Source organism: Pituophis catenifer, unplaced genomic scaffold (assembly GCF_029215685.1).
Source record: "Pituophis catenifer annectens isolate HBS135680 unplaced genomic scaffold, rPitCat1.0.hap2 SCAF_5, whole genome shotgun sequence".
Classification (NCBI taxonomy): Eukaryota; Metazoa; Chordata; class Lepidosauria; order Squamata; family Colubridae; genus Pituophis; species Pituophis catenifer.
The window spans coordinates 16,395,303-16,418,070 of record NW_027256885.1 but is presented as its reverse complement, the minus strand read 5'-3'; the positions used below and the strand labels follow the sequence as shown (position 1 = coordinate 16,418,070).

General features: G+C 43.8%; 1 protein-coding gene across 1 annotated transcript in view; it reads left to right on the top strand.

The window, feature by feature from the left end:
• Positions 1–331: 331 nt before the first annotated feature.
• Positions 332–22,768, top strand: part of LOC139317355 (zinc finger protein 777-like) — a 49,493-nt gene continuing 27,056 nt past the window's right edge. Inside the window, exons 1-2 of the mRNA XM_070944375.1 lie at positions 332–591; positions 20,224–20,615. Of these exons, the coding sequence (XP_070800476.1) occupies positions 20,241–20,615 (375 nt within the window). The 5' untranslated portion in view covers positions 332–591; positions 20,224–20,240. The remainder of the gene's footprint in view (positions 592–20,223; positions 20,616–22,768) is intronic.

Below are 22,768 nucleotides of genomic sequence, written 5' to 3'. Positions count from 1 at the left end.
ACAAGCCAAGGGGACCGGGGTATATGACTGACAACACTAACCCCTCTGCTCTCTTCCTTACAGGTGGACCCCTGGTAGAGGGGAGCTGCCTGTCGAGCCCCTGCCAGGACCCGTCACACATGGGAGGGATGAGGGAGATGCTGTCACCGAAGATACCTACAATGACGCCTGGGATGGTGGGTGGTGATCCGGGCAGCGGACGGCACTCGCGAGGCATCGGGAGGCAAACAGCAGTGATGGAAAGGCTTCCGGCTCCCTTCATGGCCTGTCGGCCTTTGATGACGTTACAGAACACCGGAGACACGCAGAGGACGGGAAATACAAAGAACCAATAAACAGCTGATGGTGTGTGTGTAGATTTAGCTGCCTGATGGCGGCTTAAACAGGAAATAACGGATAAATAGCGCTGAGAGGCGACTGCTCTCAGCGCTGACTTTGAACCTATTACTCGACTTGTACTGTGATTTGGCTGTGGTCGGTGATTAAAGCCTTGCAAACCATCTTCGGCTGCTGGTCTTTTGTTGAGCCGCACGGACTGGGAATTGACAAGCCAAGAGACACAACAGCGAGGAAAGCGACGGAGCTTGAAAGGTAAGACCTGCGTCTCGCTTCATGCCCGCCCCACCTGCCACCCCTCTCGATAAAGAGACAGCGGGGAAGGGAAGCAGCCAGGCTGCTGTTGCCATTGGGGTGGGGTGGGACGTGTTGGGTTGCTCGGCCGGTGTGAAGAACAGGGAGGGGAGGGCAGGGCATGTCCCTCCCTTCCCCCACCCCCCTCTGGCCTCGCCTCAACTCATTTTGTTTGTGCGGCAAGCAACCAGAGGAAATGGCAGGACCGGCTGCGCATGCGTGTAAGTAGTTGGTGGTGGGGGCTTATTTTGCGAGGGGGGCTTAGCACATGCGCTGAAAAGCCCGATTGGGCTTATTATCCGGACATGTCTTATTTTCGGGGAAACACGATAGTAACTCTTCAGTTACTATCTGAACAACTGCAGTTGTTACTACTAGTTGTTACTACTACTTCAAGAGTAACAACTCTTCAGATAGAGTTTTCGGTGAATTTGGCTTCTCAATTGACTTTAACAGAGTTGGAAGGGACCGCGGGGGTCTTCCAGTCCAGCCCCCTGATCAAGCAGGAGACCCTTACAGAATCATAGAATGACAAGAGATGGGACATCAAAAGTCTTCTAGTCCAGCCCCCTGATCAAGCAGGAGACCCTTACAGAATCATAGAATGACAAGAGATGGGACATCAAAAGTCTTCTAGTCCAGCCCCCTGCTCAAGCAGGAGACCCTTACAGAATTACAACTGAGGCTTGCTTATATTTTATCTTGTTTGGGTCTTTGGTACACTTGGCATTATCATTTTTTATCCTTTCTCTGGAGGGAGGAGAGTGTTTTGTAGCTAAAGTGGATACATGAAATTCCCTTTAAATCATTGTTTTCCAAATATAGCCACCTTAAAACATGTGGACTTCAACTCCCAGAATTCCTCAGTCATCCGTTTCTTTGTTCCAGAAAGATGGTGGACTCACCAAGTGCTTTTTTCCAATCCTGCCCATCGGAGGATCTCTAAAGTTAAGGACACTCAATAGTGATTAAGAAAGTGACGCTTTTATTGAATGTTATGTCCATTATTGGCTGCATGGCAGTTTTGATCCCAACTCTGAGCCGCTCAGTTCCTAGTGGTTCCCACAAAACCACGATTCCTGCATGTCAATCAATCAAAATAGAGCTGGAAGGGACCATGGAGGTCTTTATTCCAAACCCCTGCTAAAGCAGGAGACCCTATACCTGTGTTGGCGAACCTATGGAACACGTGCTGGAAGCAGCATGCAGAACCATCCTGCAAGGGATGCGTGGCCTCGCTCCTCTTCCACGTTCCTGTGCACACACGCGTGCCGGTCAGCTGGTCTTTGCGTGCATGGGAGTGCCAAAACCCAGAAGAGCAGTGTTCCGTCGCGCATGCGTGTGCCTGCACCCAATCTTCCAGGTTTACGTCACGCACATGCGCGATGGCCAGCTGTTCGTCGGGCATGCATCCGTGCTGGAAACCAGAAGTTTGGGTGCCGGCTCGCGTATGCGCGATGGAATACTGCTCTTCTGGGTTTCGGCGCTCCCGCGTGCACAAAGGCCAACAAGGCCATGCGGTCCAGGCAGGATGGTTTTGCGTGCCATTTCTGGCATGCAGTGATGTAAAAGGTTAGCCATCACTGCCCTATACCATTTCAGACAAATAGCTGTCCAGTCTCTTCTTAAAAACCTCCAGTGTTGAAGCACCCACAACTTCTGGTGGCAAGCAGTTCCACCAGTTAATTGTCCTCACAATTAGGAAGTTTCTCCTTAATTCCGGGTTACTTCTCTTATTTGATTAGTTTCCATCCATTGTTTCTTGTCTTCTGTTGCTTTGGAGAATAGGTTGACCCCCTCTTCTTTGGGGCAGCCCCCCAAATACTGGAATGCTATCCTGTCTCCCCCCCATTCCAGTCCTTCTTTTCTCTAGAGTGGCCAAACCCAAATCCTGTGACTGTTCTTCATATTGTAAGGTCCCTAAATACACTTGAGTCACCAGAATGCCAAAGAGAGAGACTCAAGACGAGGCTTGCAAAAAAGCAGATTTTATTTATGGCCAAAAACAAAATACTGGGTGGAACTATATCCAGAACATACAGATACAATGCATGCGAGGAAATAGCCACACCTTGGGGAAGGTATGGTGTCCTTTTATACCCTGAGAGACGTCAGCTTAGTACCCAATTCTGGCCTCCTAATTTAGGTTTGTGTATTCCTTGTTGCCCTGCAAGGGGGAATAGAAACTTCCCAATTAGTCATCTTGAGCATTTCTTTGTTTACTCAATTGGCCACTTTGGCCCCCTGGCTCTGGAAAGCAGGAGTTTATCCAGATCAAACATAAATTAGGGCTGAGGTGTAAATTATCCCTTTGTTGATGGCTGTAGTTTCAACTGAGATAACGTACCATGCTTTTAGATAGATTTTTTTTTAAATTGGATTTATATGCCGCCCTTCTCTGGAGACTCAGGGCGGCTTACAATGCGCTAAGCAATAGCCTTCATCCTTTTGTATATTTATACAAAGTCAGCTTATTACCCCCACAACTGGGTCCTCAATTTACCTACCTTAGAAAGGATGGAAGGCTGAGTCAACCTTGAGCCTGGCGAGATTCGAACCTGCAGTGTTGTGGAATTGAAGGACGAAGCAACATTCCTAGGTCAGCCAGAGACAGTTTTTTTATTGCGCAAGGTTCAGAGCCAGTTTTATACTTGAAGCTTTGAACAAAGAGAGAATTCTGATACAGCGGTTTTATACATTTCCAAGACAAAGGATTCAGTGAGATCATACATTTTCCATATATGGTTAATCATGAGATCATACATCCGATTTTCCCTATATGGTTACATACTTTGGATAATAAGTTCATCTAATTACTTAAAGCATTAATCTTAGTTTATAAAATTATCTTAGCCACACAACTTTTCTTTTTTTTTTTTATTGAAAAAGTTTTAAAAACAAACAAATTTTCCCCCCCAACCCCCCCAACCCCCCCTCCCCCTCCCCGACTTCCCAGAGCAGAACACAAGGTATTTCTATTGATCTTTAACAATAATCTAAATTGCATAACCAATCATTAAACTAACACCCCTATAAGAAAATTTCTTAACCCCCCATATATAAAATCCTATTTCTTAAACATAATACATCTAATATCACTTATATAACGCTTATACAAATAAAAGAAATCATTCATAAGCTATTTGATATTTTTTGGTCTGATACTTATTTTGTATATAATCAATCCATCTTCTCCAGTCCTGTATGTACCTTTCTTGTGTATGATCCTTCAGATATGCTGAAATTTTAGCCATTTCAGCTAAATTAGTTACTTTCAATATCCAATCTTCAATAGTAGGCAAAAAGTCCTTCTTCCAATGTTGTGCTACCAGCAATCTTGCTGCTGTTATCAAGTTCAAAATCAATTTAGTCTCTGCAACTGTACAGTCCATAGTTATACCCAGTAAGAACAACTGTGGAGTAAATTTCAGTCTCTTTTTAAGAATATTCTGCATCACCCACCAAATCTTTATCCAGAATGCTTTGATTTTTCTACAAGTCCACCATATATGATAATAAGTTGCATCATCACAGTCACATCTCCAACATTTAGCTTGCACATTAGAATACATACATGATAATTTTTTAGGATCTAAGTGCCATCTATAAAACATTTTATAAAAATTTTCTCTTAAATTTTGTGCTTGTGTAAATTTCACATTTCTAATCCAAATCTTTTCCCAAGTTTCCATCATTACTGGCTCTTGAAAATTTTGTGCCCATTTAATCATACAGTCTTTAACCAATTCAGTCTCAGAATCTATTTCCAGTAAGGCACTATACAACCTTTTAATATGCATTTGTTTTTGATCTCTAATTTGTTTTACCAAATTCTCCTCATTTTGCACAAAGCCAGTTTTTTGATCTTCCTTCCATCTAGCTTGAAGTTGACCATACTGAAACCATGTATAAATTATACCTTCTTCTCTCAGTGTATCTAAAGATTTCAAATACATTACCCCCCTTTCCATAATAAGAAGCTCTTTATAAGTAATCACCTCCTGTTTTTGTTCTATACTTATATTTTCTATTGCATGTCTAGGATTTGCCCATAAAGGTATCTTATAATTTAACTTATATTGATATTTTTTCCAAACCCTTAACAAAGCATTTCTTAATATATGAACCTTAAATACTTTATCCACTTTTTTATCATATAACAAATAGGCATGCCATCCATATAACAAATCATAACCTTCTAAATTCAAAATTCTCCCCTCAGTTAAATTAAACCAATCACTGATTTGTGATAAAACCGCTGCTTCATAATATAACCTTAAATTAGGCATTTTAAGACCCCCTCTTTCACGTGTATCTTGTATAATTTTCATTTTTATTCTGGGTTTTTTCCCAGCCCAAATAAAAGTATTAACACCTTTCTGCCATTCTCTCAGATTTTCATCTTTCTTAAGCACAGGTATCATTTGGAACAAAAATAAAAATCTAGGTAAAACATTCATTTTAATTGCTGCAATTCTTCCCAATAAAGACAACTGTAATTTTTTCCAGTTTTCCATATCCTTCTGTACCTTCTGCCAAAGTACCTCATAATTGTTTTTGTATAATTTTGTATTTGAAGCTGCTATATATACCCCTAGATATTTAACCTTTTTAACTATTTCAAAATCTGTTAATCTTGCTAGTTTGTCTCTTTCAAATGTAGTCATATTTTTAACTATCATCTTTGTCTTATGTGAATTAACTTTAAATCCTGATACTTTCCCATATTGATCAATTATATCCAATATATATGGAGCCGACTCTATAGGTTGAGATAAAGTAATAACCAAATCATCTGCAAAGGCTCTTAATCTATAATCTTGTTGTCTAATTACAATACCCTTCAATTTTTCTGAATCACGTATCTTATTCAAAAGTACCTCCAAAGTCAAAATAAATAATAGTGGGGACAGAGGACACCCCTGTCTTGTTCCTTTCTCAATTTTAAAAGCCTCTGTTAAACCTCCATTAACTATAATTTGTGCTGTTTGCTGCTGGTATATCGCTCTAATTGATTGTATAAAATATTCCCCAAAGTGCATTTTCTCTATTATTTTAAACAAAAATTGCCAGTTCAAACGATCAAATGCCTTCTCTGCATCCAGAAATATAAACGCTGCAGGGACTTGATTATTTTTTTCCAAATATTCCAGTAAGTTTACAATTTGTCTAACATTATATCTCATTTGTCTACCTTTTATAAACCCTGATTGATCATTGTGAATTATTTGTTGCATAACTGGCATTAATCTATTAGCTAATATTTTAGCAAAAATCTTATAATCAGTATTCAGAAGTGAAATTGGCCTGAAATTCTCCGGTTTAATGGAATTTTGATCCTCCTTTGGAATTAGTGAAACAAAGGCTGTTTTCCAAGAAGGTGGTACTCCTCCTCCTACTTGTATTTTATTAAATAAAATTTTTAGTGGTTCTAACATTTCGGATTGTAAATGTTTATAATAAACAGCTGTTAGTCCATCTGTTCCCGGAGCCTTACCTATTTTTAATTGTTTAATTGCCCCAACAATTTCCTCAGAAGTTATTGGCTGATTCAATCTCTCTCTCTGTTCCAACGTTAATTCAGGAATCTCCATCTTTAAATATCTATCAATATCAGCATCTTGAATTGCATCTTTAGCATATAATTTTGTATAAAACTCCAAAAAAGCCTTTTTTATTAAATTCTGTTGATAAATCTCTTTACCTCTAAATTCTATCTTGTCTATAACACGTGATTTCTGTTTTTTCCTCATCGTGTAAGCCAACCATCTCCCAGGTTTATTAGCATTACAAAATGTGTTATGTCTGGCATATTGTATACTGGTTGCTACTTGCCCCGCCATTAACATATTAAATTGCTCTCTTAAAATATTAATCATATCTTTTGCCTTTTTATCTCCCGGGTTAGTTATAAGCAATTGTTCTTTCTTTTTAATTTCCTCCTCTATCTCTTTCCGTCTATTTTGTTGTTTTAATCTATATTTATTATTCAAAAAGATTAATGTTCCTCTCATATAAGCCTTACATGCATCCCATACCATCTCCATCGAAGTTCCTTTGTTCATATTATTAATAAAAAAATTCTTTCATTTGTTTTTTAAGCTCACACAAATTATCTTCATATCTGAATAAATTCTCATTTAACCTCCAAGACCTCCTTTCCCCTCTCTCCTGCTCCAGTTCCACCCAAACCGGGCTATGATCAGTTAAAGTTCTTGGACATATCTTCGTACTCTTCACCCTAGAAAAAAGATCGTTTGTAGTTAATATAAAATCAATCCTCGAAAAAGATTGGTGCCTATCTGAAAAAAAAGTAAAATCACTCTCCAATACATTCCTTTCTCTCCAAATGTCTCTAAGCTCCATATCCTCCAAAATATCAAAAAAAGATTTAGGCAACTTGGCACGCATGGAGATCTTGGAGAGACTTTTTTTATCTTTCTGGGTATCTAATACCCCATTCCAATCACCCATTAAAAATAAAGATCTATAGTCCCATTGTAATATTTTGGTATGTAAAAGTTTGTAAAATTTATCTTGTTGTTGATTAGGTGCGTATACTCCAATTACAAGCAGCTTCCCACTCTGTGTTGTTAATTCAATTGCAATATATCTACCTTGAGTGTCAGCCTCAATTAAATTGGCCACTAAGCCTCTTTTAACGTATATTACTAGGCCATTTTTCTTTTCTGGTGCTGATGCCACAAAATGTGTACCTAATTTCGAATTTATCAAGTACTTTTGATCTGAGGATTTAATATGCGTTTCTTGCAAACAAATAACATCGTTCTGAAATTGCTTCAAATAGTGAAATATTTTCTTTCTTTTTTGTGGAGAATTTAAACCGTTAACATTCCAAGATAGAAATTTATTTGCCATCTCTGGGCGTTCCAAGCTTTGAGAGCATCAGCTGAACCTCCTCCGCCATTTTAGACTTCGGCCTAGCTCCTCCCACTGCTTGTGTTTTTTGGGCTTGTTGAGTTGGATCTTGAGGCTGTTGTGCCAAATGTTGTTTGTAGGTAGCTCTTGTCAGTCGTTGATCTTTTGGCAGCTGTATCATTGTTAATGACTCAAGGGTTGGTGGTGGACCCCCACTCAATAATGGATCTTCTTCCAGAATAGCTCCTCCAGCTAGTGCTTGAGCATAAGTTTGTGGTTGCCCTCCATCTTTCTCTTGTTGAGTAATTTCCAATTGCTTTCTAGCACCCCCTGGTGAGGGTGGCCTTCCAGCCTTTAAAACATTGGCATAAAAATCTTTTGCCTTTCCAACTGTGTTTAAGCGATGTCTTTGCCCAGCGTATGTCACAATTATCCCAAATGGGACATCCCATCTGTACTGAAGTTGCTGGTTTCTTAGTTCATTCACCAAAAAGCCAAACTGCTTTCTGTCTCTTAACATTTTAGGAGGAAGCTCTTTCAGGACCACCAGCTCTTGTCCTTCCACTTTAATCTTATTTCTATAAGACGCTTGCAAGATGTCATTTCTAAGTCTCCTTGTTGTAAAATAGATCACCACATCTCTTGGTAGCTGCTTTTGTTTTGCCAGCCAGGAATTGACCCTGTAAATTTTGTCCATTTGAATTGCCACGTCTTCTGGCCTTTCTGAAATCAGCTCTGCTAAAGCATTGGAGCAAGCATCTTTTAAATTTTCACCACTCTTTTCTTTCAAACCTCTCAGCCTCAGGGCAAATTCCATTGATCTGTATTGTAACATAACCATCTCGTCATCCACTTTCTCTGTCTGTATCGTAACCTCTCCTAGTTTAGTTGCAAGCTCCAAGTTGGCATCATCAATTTCCCGCACTCTCTCCTCAATCTTTAACATGTGAGTAGCCAATCCTGAAACTGCATAAACAATGTCATCTCTTATTTCATCATGTTTTTCCTCCACCACACTTGTAAGTTTCTTTAACTCCTCTGAAAATTCTTTCATCATTTCTGTCTGATTATTCAGGGCACCCATTATAAATTCTTTAAGGTCTTGTGACTGTGTATCAGCCGGAAGTTGTTGTTTTTGAGTCACTACAGGGGAACCTCCTCCCCCTTTAGAAGTTGGTGGCTTTAGTTGTTTAGCAGCCATTTTATTTTAAAAAAAGTTTTCCTTTTACAGCCAGAAAATCTTATAAACAGTCTTAGAAAGTATATTTCAAAGTTTTTCCAAAATAAACAATCCTCTCTTCAAGCTATACTCAATACCCAGCAGTTTTCTCTTCAGGCAGAGGGCTATTAACAAGCAGTTTCCTTTTAACTTTCACTTTCCCTTCCGCCCATAACAAAGGCTTCCTCACAGCCTCCAGCTCCAGAGAGCTCCGTTTGCAACAATGTATTCACGGAGTTAAGTTCTGTTTCTCTTAAAAAGCTTGCACTCTTGCTTCCGCTCTGTCTGCCTTGTTGAAAATCATTAAAACTCACTGTTTGCCGGCAGAATTGGACGCAGACGTCTTGCTCTGAAAACAGAGGCACCAGCGATCCGGAGCGATGGGAGGGGTGAACTGGGGAGCTCTCACCCTCCGAGTCCCTGGAGTTAATCCAGTGACTTTCGGGGAGCTCTACCCACCCCCTCCGACTCTCCTCTCCTTCTTTGCCCGAAGGAGAGTTTTTTCAAACCGCCGGACAGCTGTTTAGCGCTGTCAGGGCGGTTTATACAGATCGGGTGGCTGGCGGTCTATGGAGACCGTCCTCGACGTCTGCGGAGCCACCGGAAGTCGCCACACAACTTTTCTTAAATGCTCGGAGTTGCTAATAGGAGAGTTACTACTGTCCTTGGGTAAATTTATTGGATTAAGTAACTCTTTGTAACATATAGGTCTTTGTGTCATTCACAGTGAGGTCACTCAGATGTTTTTCCATATGGCAGTCCTTTCATGACATCTAGGTCTCAGAAGATATATTACCACTTAATGGGGTTTAACTGTTTGTTAATGTAATTTCTAACAAGCACTTTCCTCTCTTATAATAATGTGAATAGAGAGGTTCTCTCAGAGTTCATGTATCTAAGCACGTCTTCCCCTTATAATAATGTGAATAGAGAGGGTCCCCCAGAGCCCATATATCTGACTCTGTATGATTCCTTTCTTTTATTCACATTATTTCTTATTTGCTATATTTACCTCAGCAGTAATTGCAGACAGCTGGTCTTAATAACAGGGTGCTTTAGACCACTGTACTACCAAGGCTCTACCAAAATTGATATGAGTTCAGGCCAAATGGCAGGGACATACGTTTGACAAATACCAGATACATTACAGAGGCCTAATAACAATATGTTTGTAACAGGAGATAGAAATAGAAAGGAATAATATGTATTACAGGAACCTAATGGTTACAGAATCTAGTATACCAATATATCATATTCTAGTATTATTATATCCTTATTATTGTTTCCCTTTCAATATGTTTTAGAACTCCATGCCTTTAATCATCTTAGTTGCTCTTCGAAGGTTAGTTAAAATTGTCATGAACACGAGACAGTTGCCAAGCGTTCTGAACTTTGGTCACGTGACCACATGGATGCTGCAACACGTAAGTGGGAGACGCGGTCCCAAGTCACTTTTTCCAGTGCCGGTGTGATTTTAAACAGTCACTAAATGGATGGCTGTAAGTCGAGGACTATATATTAGGAACGGTGGAGGGGGCGTTCTTTCCAGCCCCATCTGCCAGGGGGGCCCTTCAGGCAAGGGGAGGGGGCTCCTGAGGGGCGTTTAGGCGAGGTGAGGGGGCTTCTGGGGGGGCCTTCAGGTGAGGTGAGGGGGCTTCTGAGGGAGCCCTTTAGGCGAGGGGAGGGAGCTTCTGAGGGGCCTTTAGGAAGGGGAGGGGGCTTCGGGGGGGTCTTTAGTCAAAGGGAGTGTTGTGGAAAAATTGAGACTGAACAACATTCCTGGGTCAGCCAGAGTCAGTTTATTGCGCAGGTTCAGAGCCAGATTTGTACCTGAAACTTTGAACCAAGAAGAGCTCTGATCCCACTGTTTTTATACATTTCTAAGACAAAGGATTCGGTGAGCTCATAGTTTTCCATATATGGTTAACATACACTTGTTATATGATAATTGACACACTTCCTAATTACTAAACCATTAGTTTCTAGTTTATAAGATTATCTTAGCTACACAACTTTTCCTTAAGTGCTGTAGTTGCTAATGGGAGATTTATTGCTGTCCTTGGGTAATAAGAGGTAATGAGTAACTCTTTGTTTCCTATGCATGTCTTTGTGTCTTGGACAGTGAGGCCCCTCAAGAGGTTTTCCATATGGCTGTCCTTCCGTGACAGCTAGGCCTCATCAGAAGATATGCCACTTAATGGGGTTTAGCTGACTTTAATATAATCTCCAAACAAGCACTTTTCTCTCTTATAATAATGTGAATAGAGAGGGTCCTTTAGAGTTCATGTAGCTGACTCTGTATGATTCCTATTTTATTCACATTAGGAGGGGGCTCCTGAGGGGCCTTTAGGCGAGGGGGCTTTTGGGAAGGCCTTCAGGCATGGGCACGGGGTTTCGGGGGGGGCTTCATGCAAGGGCAGGAGGCTTCTGGGGGGGCAGAAACCAGGCAAGAGACGCCAGGCACCGAACCCTGAAATGGCTTAGGTTGCTTTGTTTTGTTTCTGGGACTCCGCTCTAACTTCCGGGTTCCGCCGCGCAGGCGCGTCGCTCGGCCTCGGCCCGCCGTCGCTCCTCCCGCCGCAAGGGGTGCTGCGGCCCCCTCCGACCGAGCAAGGAAAAATCGCCTTTCGCCGCGCAGGCGCTCTCTCTCCCACTCTCCGGTCGCGCAAGGAAAGCGTACTCCCTCCCTCGAAAGGACCCGGCTCCGCGCATGCGCGCCCCTCGCCGCTCACCCGACGCCTCCGGTGGGTAATCGCGACTCATTCCCCCTCCGGCCGCCTCCGTCCCCGCTCCCTCGAGAGTCGCCCCCCGGGTTCGAAACTGAGTGGGTGGAGCCTGTTTGGGAGAAGGGGGGGCTGGGCTCCCCCTCCCTTCTCGCTGGGGAACAAAGGCCGGGCTTGGAGGGGGGGGGTCGCCTTTAGAGGGAGGGAGAGCCCCTGTCGGCTGACCTTTGATCCCCGGGGGACCCGCTCCCTCTGGCTGGTGGGGGTTCTGGCTCCCCCCAAAAGTGGGGGATAGGGGTGGTCCTCCAGGCCTAGCGAGGCCTGGTTTGGCCCGGTTGGGGGATGCTGGGAGTTGTAGTTCTGGATGGGGGGTCCTGAAGGTCTAGGAAGGTCTGGTTTGCCTTGGTTGGGGGTGATGGGGGTTGTAGTTATGGCCCCCTCGACTGGGGGGGGGTTGCTTGGCTCCCCAAAAGTGGGTGGGGTGGGGGTGGTCCTTCAGGCCCAAGGCCTGGCCTGTCTCAATTGGGGATGATAGATATTGTAGTTCTGGGGGGGGTTGCTTGGGTCCCCAAAACTGTTGGGGGGGGTTCCTGAAGGCCTAGCAAGACCTGGGGCCTGGCGTGGCCCAGTCGGGGATGATGGGCGTCGTAGTTCTGACCCAGAGGGAACTTCTTGGGTGGGTGGGTGGGGAAGGCTGAGCTCCCTATCCTGCCTGCTGTTCTCCTGGGGGGGGGTAACATAGACCACCCCCCAAAAATCCCCCAAATAGAGGTGGCTGCTAGGGTTGCCAGGTGTCCGCTATTTGAGCGGACAGTCCACTTTTTTCACATTATGTTCACTATTTTTTTTCACAAAATATTTTTTTATTCAAAAGCTTTATAATGAAATGGTACGTAATCTAAAGCTGTACAGTCTAAGACCGTGATGGCGAACCTATGGCACGCGTGCCACAGGTGGCACGCGGAGCCATATTGGTGAGCACGCGAGTGTTGCCCTAGCTCAGCTTCAGCATGCATGCACGTGCCAGCCAGCTGATTTTCAGGCCTTCCAGGCCCGCCAGAAGTTGGGAAATAGGCTGTTTCCAGCCTCTGGGGGCGTGGGGAAGGCTGTTTTTGTCCTCCCTAGGCTCCAAGAAAGCCTCTGGAGCCTAGGGAGGTTGAAAAAAAGGCCTACCGAGCCCACTGGGCCATTACATGTTAAAACTGGGGGGAGTGCGGAGGGGTCACGTGCGTGGGGGCAGGGCACATTGAATTATGGGTGTGGGCACGCACGTACACAACCCCTCCGTGCTCCCCCCACTTTTGGCACACGACGGCAAAAAGGTTAGCCATCACTGGTCTAAGAGAATAAGGATAGGAGAATCGTGTGTTGTCTTTTTTTTCATAAGCTAGAATGAGACAAAGATCGAATGCTCATTGCAATAATCACATTTTACACAACAGCGCAAAAAATGCATTAAAGCAGTTATCTTTTGATATCGAAAATGTAGTGCTGAAGGTTTTTGCCGAATTTTCAAATTCTGCGAAGAAACGAGAAGAGTTGAAATCATTTTTTGAGTTTTGCGAGTCAGAATTCCATGAAGTTTTGCGCCATGTTCCAACACGTTGGTTAAGTTTGTTTAAAGCGGTCGAAAGACTTCTTTTAAACTGGATACCTCTAAAATCGTATTTTATTTCTCTTGGATCTGATGAGTGCCATAAGGTTATCTGGAACCTTATTTCGGATCAGGAAAATGAACTCGCAAAGGACGATGAACCAACAATTTCAGAATTGTATTTATATTTCACGCACTTCTTCATGTCAATAATGCAAGACACCCTACTGAAGCTGGAAAGCAAGAAAATTCTTGCATGTGATCTTCACATTATCATGTGTAAGCTGCATGATTCTTTGCAAAAAAAAATACGATGAGCAGTTTTTTGGAATGAAAGTTTTATTTGCCTTACGTAAAAAACATTTGCCTGAGAATGTCGTGCAAAAGTTCAAGAAAGAAGCCATCAACGTGTATCAAAGAGCCATTGCGTACCTAGAAAAGTGGTATAATTTCACCGATTCAGTATATGAGACACTAAGTTGTTTCAATCTAATTGATCGCAATAATCCTCCAACTTTAGAAGAAATGACGAACATCTGGTTATTATCACCATGGCGAGAAGAACTTCCACCCAACACTCTTCGATGAAATTTCTGCCTTAGAAGAAGTTTATGTTCATCTGCAGGGCGATTCATCCCTTGATAAGTGGACGTACTTTTTCAAGAAAGAGCCAGCTCCGAGTTTACTGAAACTGTTCCAGTATTGTGCATCAATTCCGGTATCAAATGCAAACGTTGAACGAATTTTCAGAGTCATGGGAAATTTGTGGACTGACGAACGTAACTGACTGCTTGTATCAGTTTGAAGTGAACTTTGTATATTTTTTAATATTTCTCAACGTTGTACTGAAATTAAAGAATTATTCCTTAAACACAAAGAATCGATCAAAGCTGCGTAGTCAAATAAAAAATACACACCACAGCAAAGTAAAATGTAATTTAATATTTTACATATTATTATAATATATTTGATGTTTTGAATTTTAAGTAAAGTTTTGAAGTGATTATTTTAATACATGTTAAAATGTTTGCAAGAAAATATATAATTTAATTGTAATTTTTTTAAAAAATTTTTACTACTTCCCCCCCCCCCCCCCCGCTTGTCTGCTATTTTTTGGAAGCAGACCTGGCAACCCTAGGTGGCTCCCTCACTCTGGGAAATGCCTGGGGGGGAAGGGGGTTGTGCTGGTCTTTGTGGTCCTTGGGGAGTCTTCGGGGACCCCTCCCTCAAATCCACTTGGTCCCCACGCCCCCCCCAGCAGAATTTTAATGGGCACTTCAGTAGCTGCCTTCTAGATGGGGGGAATCTTGTAGTTATGTTTGTTGGAGGTGGTGATGTTTCCTATGGTCTCGGGGTGGGGTGGGGGGGTGGGGTTAAAGGGACAGTGTGGTCTAGTGGTGAAGGTGCCAGGCTAGAAACCAGGCAGCTGGGAGTTCTAGTCCCATATTAAGTATAGAAGCTGCCTGGATGGACTTTGAGCCAGTCACCAGGAAATGGTGAATTCTAGTCCCATGTTAGGCATGAAAGCTGGCTGGGTGACTTTGGACCAATCACCAGGAGACTGGGAGTTCTAGTCCCGCCTTAGTTATGAAAGACAGCTGGGTGATTTTGGGCCAGTCCCTTCCTCTCAATTCAGCCCACCTCACAGGGTTGTTGGGAAAACAGGAACATTAGATCCCGTTGCTGTCTTGTGTTATTTTCAAAAATACTGGTGCGCAGGTGGGATATAAACACATAAAAAAGGAAAATATAGAAATGAGTCTTCGTTGCGCGTTGTTGCTTCTCACAACCCACTTCCTCATCCTTACAATGACCAGGTGAATGTCGCTCTTCGAGGACCTGGCTGAAGCCAATAGGTGCCCTCAAGCGAGAGATGATGGAAGGGACCTCTCAGCTTTTCCTTTGTGGCAAGCCAGTTATATAAAAGAACACAGTTGTGGCATGGGACAGTGAGAATGGTTAACAATTTGGAGATTTTTTGTCATCCGTAAATTATTTCAGGGAAAACAACAAAAAACGCAAACAAAATAGGTGTTTTTCCATCTAACTATACTCTTTCTTACCCAACCGTCTTTAAACTTCGCTCAAAAGTAGGAACAGAGCGAGTCCTCGACTTATGACCACGATGGAGGCGAACCATCACTAAGCGAGATGGTTGGGAAGTGAGGTTCACCCCGTTTTCACAACCTTCCTTGTCCCCGTTGTTCAGCGAATCGCTGCGGTGGTTAAGTTAGGTTGTTCGGCGAATCTGGCTTCCCCCTTGGCTTTGCTCGTCTGAAGGTCGCAAAAAGGAAACCGTCATAAATATGAATTGGTTGCTGAGCGTCTGAATTTTGACCATATGGCCGTGACGGAGGCTGCAGCAGTCGTAAGTGTGAAAAACAGGTCCTGCAGTCTCTTTTTTTTTTCCACTGCCGTTCTAACTTCGAACAGTCACTAATCGAACCATTGTAAATCGAGGATTATCTATATAGGAATAATAAAAGCGGAATTTTATGAGGCGTATCTCCCAAGGCTCTTGATATTAAAACCACAAGGGATTCCCAAATTTCCGTCGTTAAGTGAGTTTGGTCCCATTTGACGACTTGGCTCGCCACCGTCGGTAAGCGACTCGCTGCTGTTGATAAATTCGTAACCTGGTTGTGAAATGAATCTGGCTTTCCCCTACGGTCAGAAGGTCGCAAAAGGGGATCACGTGACCATCATAAATGTGAATCAGTTGCCCCGTATCCGAATTTGGATCGCTGCAAAGGTCACCGTGAAATGGGATGATAAGTCACATTTTTCAGTGCCGTGGTAACTTGAAACAGTCGCTAAATGAACCGTATTTTGCCTCATACCTTTGCATGTTTATGTTTTGTGGTGCAGAGTTCAAATTATCTGTGTGTGTGTGAGAGAGATTATTGTATATGACAACGGGTTGGAATGAAAAAAATTTTCTTTGTGTTTCTCTTCCGGGGGAAATTAGCCTAAGAAATTCGGATGAATTCCGTGAAATTGTGGCAGCTTCACTGTTTTCTGCCATTTTTCTGAAACTGTGTCGGGTCTCCTGCTTGGATGGGGGGGTTGGACTAGATGACCTCCAAGGTCCCTTCTAACTCTGTTAATCTGTGAAATTTTTTAATTTATCCCTCCTGGGACTATGAATTATTCGAATATTACAGAGATGCCAGCTATTTTAAAGGGGGGAAAATAAAAAATTCGAACTCAATTAAGACGTTACCCTTCCAGTATAGATAGTCCTCGACTTACGACCACAATCGAACCTCGAATTTCTATTTCCAAGCAAAAGGATGGCTCTTTCCCCATTTTACGACTGTTCTTGTCACAGCTATTAAGCGAATCACCGCCGTTGCGAACTTTGTTGTTAAGTGAATCCCCGTGGACTTTGCTAGTTGGAAGGTCGTGAAAGGGGAATCGTGTGACCAACCCCACTCCGGGTCCCTGCAACCATCATAAATACGAATCGGTTTGTCAGGGTTCCAAGTAACACCCCCAATGAAAGAAGACTCCGAGGCTAGAAGTTCCTCAAAGTTCCATTTTATTAGAGATGTCATATTGGCACATCTGGGAAAACCGGAATCTGAAAGCTTTCAGGTTTTCCCCACCCAAAGGAAAGTCCAAGTCCCTGCCCAGCACCCACATGTCCATCACATGGTCCAATCAACACACCATCCCAACTGAAGATGCCTCCCAGTTCCAGCCCTCCAGGTGCAGGGCAAGATGTCCTTGACTCTCCGAGAAAGGAATGTTATTATGACTATATATCACCCCTGCTCCATGCAATCCCCCCTCCCAGTTTCCCACAGCATTAAATGTGACAGGCCTGAAGGCCCAATGTAAAAGATGGCTTCCAGGCATGACACAGTTTTGCCGAGCGTGTTAATTTTGATGGTTGTAAGTGTGAAAAACGTTCACTTTTTTCAGTGCTGTTGTACCTTCCAATGGTCGCTAAGTGAACCGTCGTAAGTTGAGGACTGCTTGTAATCCTGGAGCTATCTGCTAATGAATGTAGACAAAATGAAACGAGAAAGAGCTTGATAATTTAAATTTTCTTCTCTTACCAGGAAGTTTTTCTTTTTAAACTAAACGATGAAATTCAAATAACTACAAATGGGAAAAAATACTGTTGGATATTATGTTGTATACATATTATATACCTGTGTGTCTGTCTATCGGTCTAGCTATCTGTCAATCATCTATCTGTATCATCTATCTATCAATCTATCCTTGGATATTATGGTGATTAAAATAACCTAAATGTGATTAAAAAAAACATCCCTAAAGGACTCTAAAAAGAGAAGAAAATCTGCATAAATTTAAGTTTTTCCACTCAGTAATCTAATAAACCTTATACTTTGCTTACTAGTTTGCAAGATTATTTTGTACTATCACATTTGCAAATAAGGCTTTAGGGATATTATAGTATCAGGTGCATGTTGTCCCCCCCCTTGTTTTTTATATCGTAGTATATTAAAAGTATACATCTGTGGGAAGAATGAATTAATCAGAATAGACCTGGAAGGGACCTTGGAGTTCTTCTAGTCCAGTGATGGTGAACCTTTTTGCCCAAACTGCACACACGCATGCCCAAACTGAAAGGTGTGCATGTGCGGACATGCATGAACATGCGCATGCGAGAGCGTGCGTGCACACATGCACGGACATGCACACATGCATAGCAGAGTCCTGAAGACCAGCTGGCCGGCAGGAGGTGGGGCATTCCAACACCAGCAGCATGGCAAGAGGTAAGATCTTTGTCTTTCGTGAGCTTCTGTTTTGTCGTTTTCATTGAAACAGAAGCTCACGAAAGAAATGCCACGGAGATCTGACCTGGGGCGACGGCGCGTGTGCCAGCAGAGAGGGTGGCACATGTGCCATAGGTTCACCATCACAGCTCTAGTCCAACCCTCTGCTCAAGAAGGAGACCAATACCATTTCGAATAAGAGAATAACAGAATTGGAAGGGACCTTGGAGGTCTATTCCAAACACCACCAGCACCACCACCACCACCCCTGCTGAAGCAAGTCAAAATAATTGTTTCTACTTAATTTTGGGATCCTTGCTCCTCTCTGGGCTTGGTGGTTTTCTTTCAGACCTTTCATGACCCAGCTAGGTGACATCACCAGTGGTTGAAGGGAGTGGGCTTTGTGGAGAGGAGGAGGAATAAGGGGAAAAGAACTGTAGAGTCCTTGGTCCACTCTGAGCTTGTTTGTTTTCTTGTAGACGTTTCATGACCCAACTAGGGAACATCATCAGTTCTAGAAGGGGGGGGGTTGTGGAGAGCAGGAGGAGGGTGAAGAGGAAGAGGGTGAAGAGGACTACAAGGGAGGGGGGCTGGTGGAGAAGAGGGTGGAGAGGAGGAGGAAGGTGGAGAGGAGGAGGGAGTGGACTACAAGGGGGTATTGTGGAGAGGGTGGAGAGGACTACAAGGGAGGGGGGTTTGTGGAGAGGTGGGTGGAGATGTGGGTGGAGAGGAGTGTGGAGAGGACTACAAGGGAGGGGGATTTTGGAGAGGAGGGTGGAGCGGAGGAGGAAGAGAGTGGTGAGGGCTACAAGGGAGGTGGGGTTTGGAGAGGAGGGTGGAGAGGACTACAAGGGAGGGGGTTTGCGGAGAGGAGGTGGGTGGAAAGGAGGAAGAGGTGGGTGGAGAGGACAAGGAGGGTGGAGTGGACTACAAGGGAGGCGGTTTGTGGAGAGGAGAAGGAGTGTGGAAAGGAAGAGGTGGGTGGAGAGGACAAGGAGGGTGGAGTGGACTACAAGGGAGGCGGTTTGTGGAGAGGAGAAGGAGTGTGGAAAGGACTACAAGGGTCATTCCATGTCAGGTGGTCTGATTTCAGAAAAGTGCCCTGCTTGACCATCACAGATTTCGATGAAATTTTGTGTGAACATTCACACAATGTCCCCGGTGAACATTGGTAAAGTGTTACGTGTGCCCATGCAATACTTGCGGAAATATAGGCATTTGTGTGACCCCATACCGCAGCCTTCTACAATATGACTCTCAGGTTCCAGTAACTTTGAGACATAATATCTCCTACAATATTTTGTTGAGAGAAACAAAACTTGGCCATCTTGTACAACTTTTTGTGCTCTATTAAACAAAATAATGAAAACATTCTCGTGAGCGATCTCCATCTAGATAATTTGGAGCAAAATTGGCCGAAAATAGTGCTGCTCGAAAAAAGGTTAAAGTTTGGTTTTTTTTATTTTTTTTTTATTTTTTTTATTTAATTTGTATACCGCCCTTCTCCAACAGGACTCAGGGCGGTGAACAGCCACGGTAAAACATAACATATAAAATTTAAAAGCAGTTTAAAAGACATTAAATAATTTTGGCCATCAACAACCCAGTTAAAACCAATTACAAATTAAAACCGATTTTATATGTTTTATATGTCTGGAAGGAAAGGTATGATAAATGTGAAACTTTGTGCATAATAACTTAGCAACGTAAGGTTTTCGAATATAAAATTTCATTTTCCTACTGCTTTCCAATAGTTTACAAATTGAGTGTAAAGTTGACGTTTTTTGTAAAAATGCCAAAAATAGCCCGCTTTTACAAAAGAAAAGAGCTTCTGGAAACTCTGTTAAATCATTCTCATTAGAAAGAGCATGTTTCAAACCCCCTAAAAAAGTAGGGTTGGTTTTTCATCGCTGATATATAAAGCCCTAACAATAGAGACAAAGTTGAGGACGTTGCTATTATGTCTCAAAGTTGCTGGAACCTCAGAGTCGTACTGTAGAAGGCTGCGGTACAGGGTCACACGAATGCCTATATCTCCACAAGTATTGCATCGGCACACATAATACTTTACCAATGTTCATTGGCGACGTGTGCACGTTCACACAAAATTTCATCGAAATCTGTGATGGTCGAGCAGGGACCCCCAGACCACTTGACATGGAATGACCCACAAGGGACGGCTTTGTGGAGAGGATGAGGATGGTGGGGAGGAGGAGGGTGGAGAGGACTACAAGGGAGGGGGGTTTGTGGAGGGGAGGGTGGAGAGGAGGAATAGGGTGGAGAGGACTAGAAGGGAGGGGGGCTTTAGAGGAGGAGGAGGGTGGAGAGGACCCTAACCCTTACTCAACGACAACCAAGGACCCCACACGGTGACCAATGTTCTCTCCATTTGATACTCCTTAAGCAGCCTTTCTCTCTTTCTCGATAAAGAATTCCCGGATTGTGAGATGGACTCCCGCCCGCCACTCCCTCTTCTCCCTGAGCAGACTTTTGACCGGGAGGTCAAGCAAAACATGGCCGAGCTTTCTCTCTGGACCGTCGTGGCCGCCATCCAAGCGGTGGAGAGGAAAGTCGATGCTCATGCCAGTCGGTTGCTGAATCTGGAGCGCCGCGTGATGACCAACGAGAAGAAATATGTGGACTGTGAGAACGCCGTGGTGGACTTTGGCAACCAGATGGAGTGCAAGTTGACCGCTCTGAGCACCCTGATCCAGGAATACGGGCTGCTCCAGAGGAGGCTGGAGAACATGGAGAACCTCTTGAAGAACCAGAACTTCTGGATCCTCAGACTTCCCCCTGGCTCCAAGGGAGAAACGCCCAAGGTCAGAGGATTGGGACAGGGGTTGCTTGGTTTTCCTTGTGGGGTCTGCAATGATGGGAGAACTCCCGTAACTTGGAGGGTGTTAGAGGAATTGAGATCGGGGTGGTCCTTGGTGCTCTCTGAGCTTGGTGGTTTTCTTATAGACATTTCATGACCCAACTAGGCAATATCAGTGCTAGAAGGGAGAGGGGTTTGGGTAGGAGTAGGAAGAAGAGGAGGAAGACAATGACTTTGAGGCCCTTAGTGCTCTCTGAACTTGGTGGTTTTTCTTGCAGATGTTTCATGACCCAACTAGGTAGCGTTGTCAGTGTTGGAAGAGAGGAGGGTTTGCAGCGGGAAGGAGAAGGAGGAGGACTGTGGGGTCCTTGGTGGTCTCTGAGTTCTGTTGTTTTCTTTCAGACGTTTCATGACCCAGCTAAGTCACATCATCAGTGCTAGAAGGGAGGAGGGTTTGTGGAAGAGAATGAAGAAGAAGAGAAGGGGGAGGATGAGGAGGATTGTGGGGTCTTTGGTGCTCCCTGAGCTTGGTGGTTTTCTTCCAGACGTCTCATGACCCAACTAGGTAACATCATCAGTGTGAGGGAGTGTGAGGTTTACTCCCAATTTATATTCAGTACTTGCCCTGCCAGTGTTTAGTTAAATCTTAACTATGAATCTTAATCGTGGGTGGTAAACATGGTGCCTCGTTTGGACCCCAAAACAAAATGGCCTCTTTCCATTTTAGGATTCTGTGACGAAGCAGGCCCAACCCACCTCCTGCATATCGGCCTGGGCTGCTATCTATACATCACGCTAAGACAGGCTTGTTTTAAACCTAGATTGTTGGAATAAGCCACGGAGTGGTGCAGTGGCCTAGAGGTGGAGCTCTCGCCTCACAGTCATAAGGCTGTGAGTTCGATGCTAGTGTTCTGCCCCAGCTACGGACCCCAAAGAACACAGCACACGCAAAGTCCATACAAACCTTAGTTTACTAATTAAGGACTACTAATGAGCTTTCTTAGTAGTTGTTCGAACACAAGTACAGTTAAAATCAGTCATTTCTGAACAAGGGCTGTTAATTTAACTTCATTAACAGCCAACAAGAATCCAAAGAATAATAACTCAATTCTGAGGCACAGTATTTCAGATAACCATAATCTTACTGTGGTTGGCAGAATGCCCAGAAGCAATTTGCAGGAAAACTGACGAGATAAACAAGAGCCGAATCAAACGTTTCTGGAATCAAGATGCGAAGGAATATGAATGAAGTTGTTTCCTGCAAATTGCCTCAGTCGTCGTCCTTCCTTAAATAGGCTAGGGGAGTGGCCAATTAGCCCCAAGCCTTACTCTCGATGAGACCTCCTCCTGAGGAGCCACTCCTGCCTTTTAACAGCTCTGTGCACTCGTGCATTGAGAAGAGGCTTCTCCTCTTCTTCCTCTTCACTTATGGGAGCTTCTGGAGGTTCTGAAGGCCCTGGCTGAATCCCCGCCTCTGGCACCACATCTCCAGCCTCCTCATTGTCTGACTCGAGCGCCAGCTGCACAGGCTGCTGGCGCAGCACCACACCAGCCTCCCCACTGTCGGAATCAGCTACTAACTGCACAGGCCGATGACAGGCCACAACACCTAGGTAGAGGCAGATATTTCTCTCTCTGGGCACAACGAGAATATATCTGCTGAACAAAACTCCGCATTGGCGACAGGAAGGACATCCGGCCAGTAAACACTATGCTAGCTCCATTCAGTTGCCCAGACTCCACCCCATAAGGGATTATGGGATTGTTAAAAGAAGATGATGATTGTTGGAATAATGGCCAAACTTGCCCATCATGTGAATCCCAAGCCCTAAACACACGTAAGCTTTTTACATGTGAAATGTCCCAGCAGCCGTGTTCTAGTTGATGTTCCTGGTTGTGGTGCTTTTAAGGGTCATTCTCAAAGGGAGCAGAGGGGAGCAAATTGTTAGCCCCTCAGTTCCTGGTGGCTTTTGTCCAATCCGACAAGTTGTATCCAATCCGACAAGTTGTGTTTGAGAAGTTGGCTGTTGCGGCGTTCACTCTCATCCCATCATTGATCTTGGATCTTGAGTTGAGGTCTGCTCCACCCGAAATATTGCAGGAGCTTGTGAAGGTCACTGCTAAGTAGACTTAGTGCCACCTGAATATCTGATGAAC